This window comes from Symphodus melops, assembly GCF_947650265.1.
Source record: "Symphodus melops genome assembly, chromosome: 7".
Lineage (NCBI taxonomy): Eukaryota > Metazoa > Chordata > Actinopteri > Labriformes > Labridae > Symphodus > Symphodus melops.
Genome location: NC_136697.1, coordinates 6,104,685 through 6,119,099, shown reverse-complemented (window position 1 = coordinate 6,119,099; position 14,415 = coordinate 6,104,685). Strand labels below are relative to the sequence as shown.

The window sequence follows — 14,415 nt, the reverse complement described above, 5'->3', positions numbered from 1 at the left end:
TATAAAATGGCATAAAAATCACAAATTCTGCCAGGGTACGTAAACACAGCTGTGTAAAACAGAAAGGTTTCAGAAAACAATTCAGAAATTAACTGGACAAAAGAAATCTCTTCTGCTGTCAGTTCAGACGCCCCTCTTTATGTGGAGCCGAGTCTGGATTTAAAAGCTGGGATGCAGACTGCACCAATTGCACAGGCACTCTTCACTCCTGCCAACCAATCACGGAGCGCCACCTGTGGAGCAGCATCAAAGATCCACAAGCACACACAGGTCTCACTCTCAAACACACAAACACAGACGAACTCCATCACAAAGAAAATAAACACCACCGAGGCCGTAACACACAATGGTGTTCATCAAATTTGCGTGACATCATCAGAAGGCTCTGGTTGATTTGGGTTTCCAGCAGCTTTAGGAGTGTGAGGTTTATATTTCAAGAAAAAGGCTTTCTCGTGGTAAATTACTTACGGGAACTTTCTTTGCTAACTTAGAAATAATCCTGTTACTGTAACCAAACTGTCTCCCAAAAGAACGCTCCATCCAACTTTATGTATCCTGTGTGGTTCTGTCTGTCAGACTGAGTTTGAAGTTATGTGACCTCATGAGATGGGACACACTTTGGTCTTCCAGAACTTTCAACAGGGTCATCTGAGGGTTCTTGTTGACACTGGGGTACGGCATACATTTTAGGACATCCTCAGGTCTCAGACGAAGGTGTCAGACCTCAGACGAAAAAGCATCAGTTCTCAGACTAAACGGCCTCAGATGAAACTGTCTCAGACTAAACGGCGTCAGACCTCAGACGAAACGGCCTCAGACGAAAAAGCCTCAGACGAAACGGCCTCAGACGAAAAAGCCTCAGACGAAAAAGCCTCAGACGAAACGGCCTCAGACTGAACGGCCTCAGACGAAACCCTGGCGCGTCTATGGGCGCGGAATGAAAACTTACTTACTGTATTTTCATTCCGCGCCCATAGACGCGCCAGGGTTGTTGTGGTCGCATCTTGATGACGTTTCATGTTCCCCGGCAACGCTCCGCTTCCCCCCCCAATTTAAAAATATATAAATAAATAAAATAATTATATCTGAGGCCGTTTAGTCACCCCCCCCTCGAATTTAAAAATAAATAAAATAAATATGTCTGAGGCAGTTTCGTCTGAGGCTTTTTCATCTGAGGCCGTTCAGTCTGAGGCCGTTTCGTCTGAGGCTTTTTCATCTGAGGCCGTTTCGTCTGAGGCTTTTTCGTCTGAGGCCGTTTCGTCTGAGGTCTGACGCCGTTTAGTCTGAGACAGTTTCATCTGAGGCCGTTCAGTCTGAGGCTTTTTCGTCTGAGGCTTTTTCGTCTGAGGCTTTTTCGTCTGAGGCCGTTCAGTCTGAGGCCGTTCAGTCTGAGGCTTTTTCGTCTGAGGCTTTTTCGTCTGAGGCCGTTTCGTCTGAGGCTTTTTCGTCTGAGGCCGTTTCGTCTGAGGCTTTTTCGTCTGAGGCTTTTTCGTCTGAGGCCGTTTCGTCTGAGGCCGTTTCGTCTGAGGCTTTTTCGTCTGAGGCCGTTTCGTCTGAGGCTTTTTCGTCTGAGGCTTTTTCGTCTGAGGCCGTTTCGTCTGAGGCTTTTTCGTCTGAGGCTTTTTCGTCTGAGGCCGTTTCGTCTGAGGTCTGACGCCGTTTAGTCTGAGACAGTTTCATCTGAGGCCGTTTAGTCTGAGGTCTGACACCCGACGGAGGTTTTCCTGAGAACTGATGCTTTTTCGTCTGAGGTCTGACACCTTCGTCTGAGACCTGAGGATGTCCTAAAATGTATGCCGTACTGGGGACATGGGTCAGAACCAACGTCACACAGACGACAACTGTCAGTATGTGTTGTTCACTGTTGTTCTGTGATAATGACAGGGATGCCACATTCTGATGGTTCATTAACTGGATTTACGCAAAGACAATTTTACCACCAGTTTGGAGCGGCTGTGGCTCAGTCGGTAGAGTGGGTCGTCTCTCAAAAGGAAGGTGAAGGGTTCGATCCCCAGCTCCGGATGCAACATGTCCGATGTAACACTTAACTCCAAGTTGATCCTGCTGTTTCGTTGGCAATGTGCGAATGTGTATGAATGGGATTAATTACTTCTGATGGTCTCTTCACACAGCAGCCTCTATACAACCAGTGTATGAACGTGTAGGTGTGACCTGCGGTGTGAAAGAGCTTTAAGTGGTCAGAAGACTAGAACAAATATAAACAAGCTCAAGTTCATTTACCATTTAGAAGAGTCAGGGTTCCTTCAGTAGACAAATGCAGTATCAAGGAAAACATGATGGATTCAGCAAATGTTTGAAGAATCTTCAGCTGGTTTGCTCTGGTTTTGATTTTATAAAAACAATATATTTCTGTACTTTCAAAACACTGTCATGTTAATTATCTTTACAACTCCAGGTTGTTTCTTTGATTTAAAAAAAAAAGAAAAAGCTGCAGCTATGAGCCAGTCTAGGTCACAACATTTAACATTCTCACTCAGCTCTGAGGCTCAAATTATTTAATTGCGCTACAAAAAACCTCAGACATTTAAAAAAGCAAATCAATCTCACAAAAATATGACGGCAAGCGAATCAATTATGTGAAGGGATTTTTCTTCTGACATTTCTATTCCTTTAGAAAACTTTTGTTAAATTCATTTAAAAAAAAGAGAGATGATGCAAACTGCTCTATTCTCATTTCATCTTAACTTTTCTCTGTGATTTATTATAAATGTCCTCAGATAACAGATCGAGTCATATCTGTTGTCTTTGAAGTTGTTTAAGCAGCAGAAAGTCATTATTTGGTTCTGAGCGCTTTGTGCTCCGTCCTAAAACTCTCCTAAAAAATACAGAAAGTAGCAAAGCCGGCAAAGACAGAGAAATCTGAACTAATGTGTCGTCAGCCTGTTTTATGCAAACAGTTTGCGTGTGGACTATCTCTTACCATGATGTGTATCAGCTGTGGCTAAACGAGTACATGCTAGTTGAGATAAGTTTGAAAGGTTCCAAACTTATAAAGCTCACGTAGTAATTGATGAGGAACGAGACAACTTTGGCAGCTCTGGCTCAGCTGGTAGAGTCGCTGGCGTATGAACACAGATGAATGGGATTAATTACTTCTGATGGTCTCCCTTCACAGCCGCCTCTACCATCAGTGTTTGAATGTATAGACTACAGTAGGTGTGACATGCGGTTTAGGAAAGCGCTCTGAGAAGTCAAAAGATTAGAAAAGCGCTATCCAAGCGTCGGTCCAAGTCCATTCGACATGTTTTGGCTTGTGATTTATTTATTTGCCACTGAGACTTAAGTTAGGGGAGAAGACTTGCACCAGGTAAAGCTACTAAACCTGAGACAAGGACGACAGCGACAATGATGCAGTGACGTCATATAATATCTGCAGGGACGTGCACTCGGCTGTCCTCTGCTTAGCTTTATTCGTCTGTTAGCCTCAGCCGACACTACGTACAGCCCGCCTCATATTTAAAGTTTAGTTGGCGTTTACTGCTGTTTCAGACTCTGATGCTTTTTGCATTTTGCGAGCCCAATGTGTCGCAGCCACTTCTTCCACCGCTGACTGTGTTACTAAGTCGGTGAAATCACACGGCCCAACGATACTGACCTAAAACAGCCGCTTCCTTCTGATGGCTGTTCTTTAAAAATAGATAAACATTCCTGTTTATTGAATTAAATCTACATGAATATATGGTGTATATGTAAAGCCCTCCATTAACTCATCTTCAGCAGAAGCGTCCATCAGTAGTCGGAATCTGGACACACACAGCCTCACAGAGAACTAATGGCCCAAGGAGAGAAAACATCAGTAGTGACAATCTAATGTGCTTCCATTCCTCTTCAGGGCTGAGGTCTCGCTATATCTGTGCCAGGTATTGACTCCTCTCAACACTGCTTAGTGTCCCAAAATGCGATCCCAGTCAAGATTGGTTTTTGCTGCCTAAGGGGTACGAGGCCAATACAAAGTGGTGAGAGAGAAGTGCATTAGCCTGCAGCACATACTGTACAGTTTAGTGCAGTCAAGGATTGTTATTAAAAAAGAAGCTGGATGTTTGGAGTAGGATAAGCCGTGACAGTTGCTGAAGTATTGTGCTATAAAGTAAGATTGATGCACTGTGTATACTGTATATTGGGTGTGCATAATAGTCCTATTTTAAAATGGCATGTATATCATTGTTCCAGACAGACGGCTCTTCTTACTCTTGAGTCTTCAGCGCTAATAACACAAGTTATTAGCGCTTAAAGTATCAACAGGGTTAGGAAGAAATCGATCCAATCTATCTACTCAGCAATCAAAGTCTTTTGAATTACACAAACAGACCTGTTTCCTGTTTACCAGACATGCTAAAACAACAGTGATGTTCAACATCTGTAAGTATGAGGCTCCACAAACACACAGGAAGGTGCCCTGCTGTATATTTCATCTCTGTTGCAGTCTTCTCCGTTAACAACATCCTCGCTTTTTCCGCCATTTTTCCGAGGAGACAAGTGACAGGGCTAAGCTAATTAATCTCGCAATCATCCTGTGATTATGAAGCTGCCCCCGCCCCCAAACGAGTGAAACACCTCATCCAGACGGAGCGGGTCGGTCAGTGCAAACCGCCAGCATCAGTGGATCTCACACACAGCAAAGATATTACACGCAGACAAGGCAGCGCGTAGGCAGACAAGGTGTTAATTGATTCGGGTGGAATCAGAGCGCTGGGGCCCAGCCAGTTTACCACCCTGATTAGACGGATGAGAGGCTCATTTATGAGCTTGACAGTCACAAGATAATTACGAAAACATACGGTAATATATGCAGCGGCAGCTGGGAATGAGGCTGCGTGCTGATGGACAGGAGCAGGGTGAGCGTATGTAAAGGTGAGGAGCGAGGTTTTCATAGGCTGCTGCCTGTCAGGACACTCTTGTAAATAAGATTCAGAATCTCAATGACATTTTCCTGATTTAATCAATTTTAAATAGGCAAACCTTGAGAAGCTTAGAAAAATGTAAATCCCGTCAGGCAAAATGCTTCTTCCAGCCTCCGTCTTTGTGATGGATGATAGTTTACATCCGGGACCACATTTCCACGAATAAAAAGTGCAAGGCAAATTTTGTACGGCCTCTGTCATTTGATTTGTGCTCGCAACACGTGTTTAATAACTGTCTGATTTACAAAGGCAGTGGCAGCGGGCTTCTAGGAAGATTCTCAACCACGAACAGGATGAATGCAGTGAAAGGGATGGGATGTGCTCCCAGAGCTAATAAAAGAAATGGTAAAATACTGCAGAAAAACAATGACTGAGAAAGTACTGGTAATCCAGCAACCTCACAAGCCCACCTGTCTGTCACTCAGAACAGAGTCATGTGATCTAAGCTCGTAAGTTGATCACAAGAAGCAGTGAGAAGGAGTAAATAAGTAAGAACAATTCAAGTAAGAGTGGAATGCTTTCACCAACATGAACTTTTATCCATCCATTATCTATACCGCGTTTCAAGTTCATGGTCGAGGGCGCTGCAGCTGATCGCAGCTGTCACTGGGCGAGAGGCGGGGTTACAGCCTGGCCTGTTGGTCAGTCAATCACAGAGCTGACAACCAGTTCACACCTACAATTTAGAGCCCAAATCAAAGTACGTCTTAAGGGGAGGGTTGGTATTTTTCAGAAACGAGCGTTCGCTCAGCACTCCACCGACACCCAGCCCCTGCTTTCTGTGCTTCCTTAAAAGCCCCGCCCCTCACTGACATGCACGAGCGCCGTTACTCCATGAGATGACCTCAGTGTGTTCTGTCAAAACGACGTCGTCTCACGCCTTATTCAGTAAACTCACAGAGTAAATTGGTGCTATGCAGCTTATATATTTAGTTTTCTGTTTTTTTTGTAACTTTTTTTATTTTGTTGTCTTATTTTGAACATGTTGAAAACAACAACAAAATAATATTAATAAAATAATCAATAAAATAAAATAAAAGTAAAAAAGTAACATGTCGAAAAGGAGTAGTAAGAAGTATAAACTTATCTGTAGCTTACTGCAACAGATGTCAAGAGATTTTCTTTGTGCTTTTTCAGAGCACATGAGTTATTCATTTCTGTCAGGACCTAAACACCACTTAACCCAAAATCTTAAAAAGTGTATCTGATCATATGCCTTTAAAGAAGACATTAAATGCACCGCCTGTGGTCTGTTTCACTTCTCCACTGTGAGAGGAACTAAGTTCTGATGGATCAGATATCATTTTATGTTTCTGTACTTTACAATTGACAACATTTGACAGAAAAACTGGCACTGGAAAGTGATTCATTATTAATCACTCCCCCCATCTTACATACTGTACACCTCCTACCTGTAATAATAAGGCTCATATTTCTCCTCCTCAGGATGACAGTTTCCTTTGTGGTTTCAGTGAACAGCCACAGATGATGTAAAAACAGAAACATTAAGGGATAAGTGCTGCAACTAAGCAGAGATGTCTTCTTTGTTCTTGTTTCTTAGAATAATATCACAGTATTCTTCAACATGCTCACAGGGATGGAAAGATAACAGGAGGATAAATAATTAATAGAATACAAAAGGAGATTGTCATGATACCTCAAAGCATTGGCAGAACATGTTTTGACTGTTGCTTTAAGGACTGAAGTGAGACTAATTTCAGGGAGAAAATGTTGATGTAGATTTTTTTTTTTTTTGTGCTTTTGGCGAGGATTTGTAACACACTGCAACATGAAGGAGCTGCTCTTTCCACGTTGGCAAATTAAAGCTGTTGTTTAAAGGCGAATAAAATCTTCCGAGTCGTTGTGTGTAAAGAAAGAACACATCGTGTGACACAAATACCTGAGTCTTCTCGTGCTTTCCACACAAGGGAAGAGAAGCAGAAAAAACATAGAAGCGTGACTAAAGCGTCGTCAAATGCCTTCCACACTTCAAAGCCCCGCATGGTGGAAAATCTCCACTCCGTCATCTCTTGATGCAAGACATGAAGCTGGATGGATATTTTAATCTCAGACTTTTCAATGCAATGTTGTTGCAACTTTGTGGACCTCTGACAGATTGATGTGAAGCAATGGACAATATTATTATTCAGGTCCATTTCACATATTCCAACAAGTTGTAGCCACAAGAGTGTTGTTTGTGTTGGTCTGGTGGCCCGTCCAATTACATTCAGTGATGGCATAAAAGTTTGTAATAAACACAGGATACCTGTGCCCTAATGTAAGTATTTAGTAAAGACCCCCCTTGCCCCTACATCCTCCTGATTAGATACATAACCTATCCTATGGCCATGAGTTGCCACCACAACCAAAACAGCATTGCCAATTTCTGCTGGTCCTAGGCTCTGTACCACCAAGCTCCAGATACTGATACTCCCTACCTACCCTTCGACATCCTGGCCTCCACAACTCAACTCATCTGTGTAGACTGACTGGCAGCAAGAGCCAGGACATCACCAGGGTTGTCAGATGGGAACCTCCATTCACCCGTGTTTCGCCTAATATGTCCCACCAAACCTCAAGAAGGCTGGACAGAGCCGCTCCCCTAAACTCCAGCTCTAACTGCCTAGCATAACCACATGCACTCACTGTTCCTGAAAGACACACGACTGATGAGGGCAGGTGAGGCAGAGAGAGAGCGGGCCGTAGCATGATGCTAACGTTACGGATTATTAAGCAGTATTCAGTGCAAACTGTTTGAGATTGTCGTCGGCATCACGTTAGTATTTACTGAACAATACTTTTATGAAAACACACACTAATGGAAAAATAATGAGATTTCCTTCAGTTTCAGCTGTGCTTCTAAATGGTAATTATCATACTAAGTTAACGGCTAAGACACTACACATGTTGGGGAACTTCTGAAAACATCAAAAAAGACTGTTCAGAATTATTTCGCCAATTAAGTTTTAAGATGTAAGAACTCTGATTATATTATTCAGTCGCTCATATTCCTTCATTTTCATGGGTATGTCGGCTAAAATCAAAAACTGTTAAATCGAGTCGCAGTAAGTGAATGCTAATTAATCCTGTCAGAGGAGAAATAGTCATTAGCAGGCTGTCAGTGCTGAGGGTCCAGATAAAGCTGACCATGGTTTATCAGTCATAGAGAGACAGGAGAGGGGATCGAGTCTGAGATCAGGCCACTGAGGCCAACAACGTATTATCTTCAAGGTGTCTTCAATGATTTGACATGTAGGAAGCCCAGTTTGTTCAAGCATGGACCCTATAAACCACACAAAACTTCTGATACTTCACATGTAATAAGTTGAGTTGAAAGTCTACAAAGACCTCTTTTTGGTTGGTTTGTTTTAGGATGCACTACAGCGCCATTTTATCATCGTCCTCAGACCATGTTTTGCCCCCCCGAAGGATCCATCAAAGGAAACTTAAACCTAAAGAACAATTTAAGACAGGAGAAAATTGATTGCGTTGCAAGCTTTTCATCAGACTGCTGGTTACTCAGCTTCAAATCAAAACAATGTGGTTTCACTGCTTGGATCTCAGAAAGAGCTTATTGGTTATGAAAGTGAATATCACATAACTTCATGAAGCCACATTTTCAGCAGAAGAACTTCTGCAGAGAGGCACTAAAACGTTTCTGAACTCAGCAGCAGATCGGGGATGTAATGTAGTGGGTGGTATACTGTAGGTGTGTTTACTGAAGGAAAGTCAAAAATGTATGCAGTAAACATGTTCAACACTGATATTGATTTCCTGGTGTCTTTTGTTTGGTTGGATGTATTCTGCTGCCCTCATCCAACGCAGGTCTTTGCTTAGCTTCCACACCAGTTCTTCTTACAGCTTCATTTTATTTTAGGATTGGCCAACGCCACAGTTACTATAAACAAGAATGCAAGCCACCGCCTATTAAAAATGTCAACAACGACTTTAAAGGAAGTTGATGAAAAAACAAGGAAGTAATCCAAAAATATGCAAATCCACTGTCTGCCTGCTGCCCAAAACATTTCAGCTCCTCTGTGCTGATGTTTACTAAACCATCGCATAGTTGCATGAAAATACATGAGTCCACTCTAATCTATAAGTGAAACATTCTCCCATTAAAAAGACAAAAAAACAAAAACATCTTACAAGCTCTCCCTCTCCTTGACGTGCATTACAGGAGATAAGATGAAGCATCCCGAATTGCATGACTTGCATCCCAGCCCACCTGAAAAGCTCCACTCAAGTGCATCAAAGTACTTGAAAAGAAATTACATTTTCTGGGGGGGGGGGGGGGGGGGGGGGGTCCTGACAGCTTTTAGAGGGAAGGTGATTTAGCTGAAGCAAAACACAAGCAGAAGGCACTAAGATTCCACAAATAACATGAACACTTTAAACAAACCTGGCTGCTACATTTCCTGGTTGCTAAGCACCACCTGGAGGTAATGAGTGTGCTGTCGGCCTAAGAGACGAGCGGCGGAGTCAAACTGTCCACTCAGACACATTACAGAGCTGCTTGTCCTTGATGTGGGTCATCTCAGCCTGCAGAAATGCTCATGAATATTTACACAGCTAGCTGGACTTAATAATTGATGGCCACAACAGGATATTCATACAACATTGGAATACGAAACAATAGAGAAGAGGTGGTATGAGTGGGCATGAGATCAAAAGTCCCCAAGGCTTGGGGTGTGTTGGAAGTAAAGTACTTTGAAAATGATTTTTATTAAAACCTAAGAGGACGGTCACGGTCAGCCTTTTTTTTTTTCTTTTTTTTTTGTGCTAATGTATGGAAGCTTGGAGCCAGAGTTTTTTTTTTTTTATACCAAGGAACCACTCACCACACATCCGGTGGAGTCCAGCTTTCGGTCAGATATGCAGCGGAAGTTGCGGCTGCAACCTCCGTTGTCCTTGGTGCAGTCTCTGACGGGCCCGAAGGAATCCAGGAGAACCTCCAACGAGTCGAACGATGAGCTGATCATCAGCTCCTCCCTGTGACAGCAGACATGAGCAACAGAGGAGGAGGCTTGTTTAGTCGTGTGCAGCTCAGTTTGTGTGTTCTTACTAATGCTTTGTCGGCACCGAAATTACAATTTACAACAGGAAACACCAAGAGCAACACAATCCATGTACGAATTAAAATAAAGAAGGACATGGCAGACACGTAGACTGTAAATATGATTGGATGATGATATATATATATATATATATATATATATATATATATATGCTTTACTAATCCCTGTGTGTGTGTGTGTGTGTGTGTGAGACACGTTTGTCACACACACACACACACACAGGCACCAGCAGGATTTAAACACGCATTAATGGAGAGGTATCAGAATGCCCCCACTGAAAGCGCCACCTGAGCTGGTGGGGGTTTGGTGCCTTGCTCAAGGGCACCTCGGCAGTGCTCAAGAAGAGGTCTGGCACCTCTCCAACTACTAGACCAAACATCCATATTTTGGACTGCATCGGGACTTGAACCGGCACCACTTTCTTTTTTTAAACCAGTTGTGTATGTGACTTCGAGGTGTCCTGCAGTCTGCCTCAAGTGGACGCTCGAAAAACGGCAGGATTTTGCACTTCTGCATTGGTGGAGGTCGCAGCTTGGACAGTAATGTTTGACGCTGATTCACTGAAGCCTTTATTTACGCTGAGTACACATTCCAATGATTTATTTTGAGTGATTAGTCGGCTCATTGAGAGATGGGGAGCTGTCAAAGTTGTGCTCCAATGTTTTGCTCTGCCAGATATTTTTCTGACAATCTGCTCTTTATTTCAGAGTAATCAAGAACGTTCATTTTGTGCATGAATTACAAACACCTGCATGTTTAATTCAGTCTGTGCAATCACCGAGAGAAAGCTCTGAGTTTTTACATCACAATATGCAAAGTAGTAGATTTCAGGAGACAAAAAAAACCCAACAGAAAACTCTCGTCTTAACCTTGGTCCGAGCAGAAACTTTGTGTGTGGCTTTTTATGGCATCGTGTAAACCTTTTTGCAGGGTCAAGTAAACACCTGATCCAGCACGAGGACTTTCTTTGAGACAGCTGCAGATAAAGAAGCAGAGAGAGAGAGAAAGTCAAGCTTTTTTGCAGCGGTTCTAAATCTCACATCCTTTTGTTTTGTTGTCTTTGAATGGTGCTGGTGATAACATTTAATAGTGCTGCTGTGACCCGCGCCTCAGTGAGGAGAATCATGACCTCTTAAAGGCACTTTGGTTTCGTCGTCCCTCTGTTTCCCCCACCTACCTATGAGACAGGGGCGTTTATTCCCTTGCACAGTGAACTTGATGCTATCTTACAAACCCATTTTTCTATTATAATTGCTCAGTGCTTTGTTGTCATGTACTCAGGGAAGAGCTATTGAACAGAGCCTCACAGATGATGAAACTCACAGCAAGTGTGAATGCTAAATTATTTGGGAAGCGCAATTACCGCCAAAACACAGCCGACCATTGTTCCTTTAAATACCCCGATGACAAACGGTTTACTGCCATGTCTGACATCTTTTTGAAGCTCCAGCATCCAGCACACCGTCAAACGGAGGTGATGCAAATACAGGCTGTTACAGCTCAGCAAAACATCTCCTACCAAACACAGATCCATGGAGTCATCAAGATGGGAATAGTTCGGTGCTTAATGTACCATTGCTGTGCTTTCCCACTGCACGTCTGCTAATCCATCCAATACAGTGAGGACACGAGAAGTCAGGAAATCAATCAATCCCTCCTCTGACGACGAGCTAAAAGCTTCATTTTACGGGTGACGGGGTCCTCCTTAAAACACGTTTTCTGGGTTACACTACTTAAAGACCTCTGGATAATTGTGTTCTCCTCAGCGCTGGTTTGAAGGAACTTTAGGTTAAGCTAAGCTCACGCAGGAGTTTTAAATTTGCAGCGTCACACTCTTTTAGAATTTTAACAGCTCACGTGAGCTCAAATTTCAATCATGAAACTTGCAAACAATAGTCAAAATGTTGGTTGAAGAAATGTCAGAGGAGATGTGGACGACATCTGGTTGTGTATTCTTCAGGCGCACCTGTGCGGGTCTCTTCCATCTCTGTCCTCCGTCGTCTCTCTCAGTGATTGTTGTCACACTCGACTTCTGCCAGACCCTTTCATGATGTAACTGTCTGAAGCATCAAACGTGTTTGAAAGAAATCGCCCATCGTCGGGGACGGTAAGACTGGATCGTTGTTCCACTCACGCGACGAGATAATCGATTCTGTTCTGATCGTCCTCGAGTCTGGAGCAACCCTTCGAAGAATCAGAGCTCAGACGGTTCAGATTATCCAGGCTTCAGTAAAATGATGAAGACATTCTTTAAGGTGGTTGTGTAAATGTTCTTTCTTTCGCTAATATCAGAGCTGGTTGTGAACAGGACGTGCGGCAGCCACACAACTCCCAGCCTCCCCGTGCTCCCTGAACTGAATGAAAAGGGAACGGGCTGGCGGTTCAGGGAAGCTGAAGATGGTGTTTGTTTTTATTTGATCATCATGTCATACATACATTGATATGCTCAGCCCGCATAGGCTTACGTGACATGACGAATGAAAACGTTCCAGGATCAGAATCATGAAACAAAAGCAAGACACACACTATGGAAAATAATATCTTGTCTTCTTTCCAACCTTTTGAATGTAAACAAACTTAAACACATCACATTTCCAGTTTTTGCACATCTGTCCACTCTAATATTTCAGGTTTTTTGAAGAGTTACTTCATGAAACAATAATTCTCTTAAATCATTATATTTTGTTCAATGCAACATAACATAAGACTCACTGCGTCTAAATCATCTGACAAAGTCTGCTTTCTTCTAGAGAACTGTGCAAACTAATCCCAACCCAACGAGTCACATTGTTTTATAGCAGAATATGAGCTAACTGTCTTAATGCTTGTATCACCATCATGCTCAATAATGTGTCTTATAATCATACATATCCTGCTGCTATCAAAGCAGGATGTGAATCTAATGCTGTAGTGCCTCTGCTTTCAGCTGAGTCCAGTCTGAACCTGCAGCGTTGTTATTCTCAATCTGCAGGCAAGAGACAAAGACTCATTGCACCCAGAGCACATTTTCTTTCAAGGAGTTGTGAAGCATTTAGCAATGGAAATCTTTTTTTATGGCGCTTTATTGCCACGTAATTCGTTATTCTTTTTCTTTAAATGTTTTTTTTTCCCCTCAATCTTCATAGATTTTGTGTTAGATCCTAAAAGTTTTATGAGTCTGTGAATCATGACAGCCGAGACCTCTGAATCAACCCCACAGGGCTGTTTAAGGCTCACTCCAACGGCAGTAAATAAAAGCAAATGGTGATAAAGTGAGAATATAATACAGCGAGACAGCCTGAGAGTAAACATCAACTTTTTTTTTTTTTTTTTTAGCGGATAAAAAAAAAGATGCTCAGAAGAAAGACTTTTCAAAAGCCGATGTGTACTCTGTGTTGCGAAGCTTTATCAGGCACGATCAAACACAACGTGGACAGAAACTTCTAGAAATACAGCAGCTATTAAAATGAACTTGTTGTGTTCACTTTGGTGTTGTGGCTTTAAACAACGTGTTTGGTTTTTTTTTAGTTGGCGCTTTAGTGGGAAGTTGTCCATATAATCTCTTACCGTACGTCCACCGCATCCTCCATGACCGTCATGTCCGTCTTGCACTTGGCTGAGGGGTTTATGGCGAGCTCAGCGGGGGGGATGACAAAGCTTTTACTCAACGGCAGCCACATCCCTTCTCCGAGAGTGTATGTGAATCTGCAGAGGAAAGAAAAGGTGGTTCAGACAAGAACAGCTGAAGAATAGATTTAAAAGGAAAACAAAGAAACAAGTTAGAGTCATGAAAGGAGGAAAAACAACGAGAAATAGTTATGTCGAGAGAGACAAAACGACACTCAGCATATACACAGACATACACAAGCTGAAGGAAGCACAGACTATGTAATCAAGAAAAGGCTCGACAGATATGTGAGATCTGACACTGATATATGGGCGATATCTTTCTAAGATCTATGGTCCATCTGTTCTGGTCCATGGTCTCATTGCGTTGATTCCTCAAATGCAGTTATCAACCACTTGTGAAAAAGACGTTTTTGTAAAGACAAGATGGTCACTCAACTGGAAAGTAAATGTGCATGTACGTGCATCACAGCTTCACACTCTATCTATAAAGCGCCCTCTGCTGGTGAGCGAGATCTGCTAGTGTAATTCAGTGAAACTCAAATCAAATGCAAAGGTGAGTAAAGCTAATACATCTATGATAGCTAGTATTTATATTAAATTAATCCGTGCCAATAGTCACTTGATAAGCGTCTATTGTCCGTTATTATCGGCAGGCCGGACTCCAATCAAGAGGGAATTTGAATTCACTCTCTCTCCAGAAGAGTCATTACCGTATTTTCCGCACTATAGGGCACATTTGAAAGTATTTAATTTTCTCAAAAAACGATAGTGCGCCTTATAATCCGGAGCGCCTTTTATATGGATTA

The 14,415-nt window shown here is 42.6% G+C and overlaps 1 protein-coding gene across 11 annotated transcripts in view; it reads right to left on the bottom strand.

Moving 5' to 3' along the window:
• Positions 1 to 14,415, bottom strand: part of astn1 (astrotactin 1) — a 393,364-nt gene that overhangs the window by 241,400 nt on the left and 137,549 nt on the right. For all 11 annotated transcript variants that reach the window (XM_079347778.1, XM_079347781.1, XM_079347782.1 and 8 more), the window contains 2 exons: positions 13,547 to 13,684; positions 9,764 to 9,914 (listed from right to left, as the gene is read on the bottom strand). In XM_079347778.1, coding sequence (XP_079203904.1) covers positions 9,764 to 9,914; positions 13,547 to 13,684 — 289 coding nt within the window. The remainder of the gene's footprint in view (positions 1 to 9,763; positions 9,915 to 13,546; positions 13,685 to 14,415) is intronic.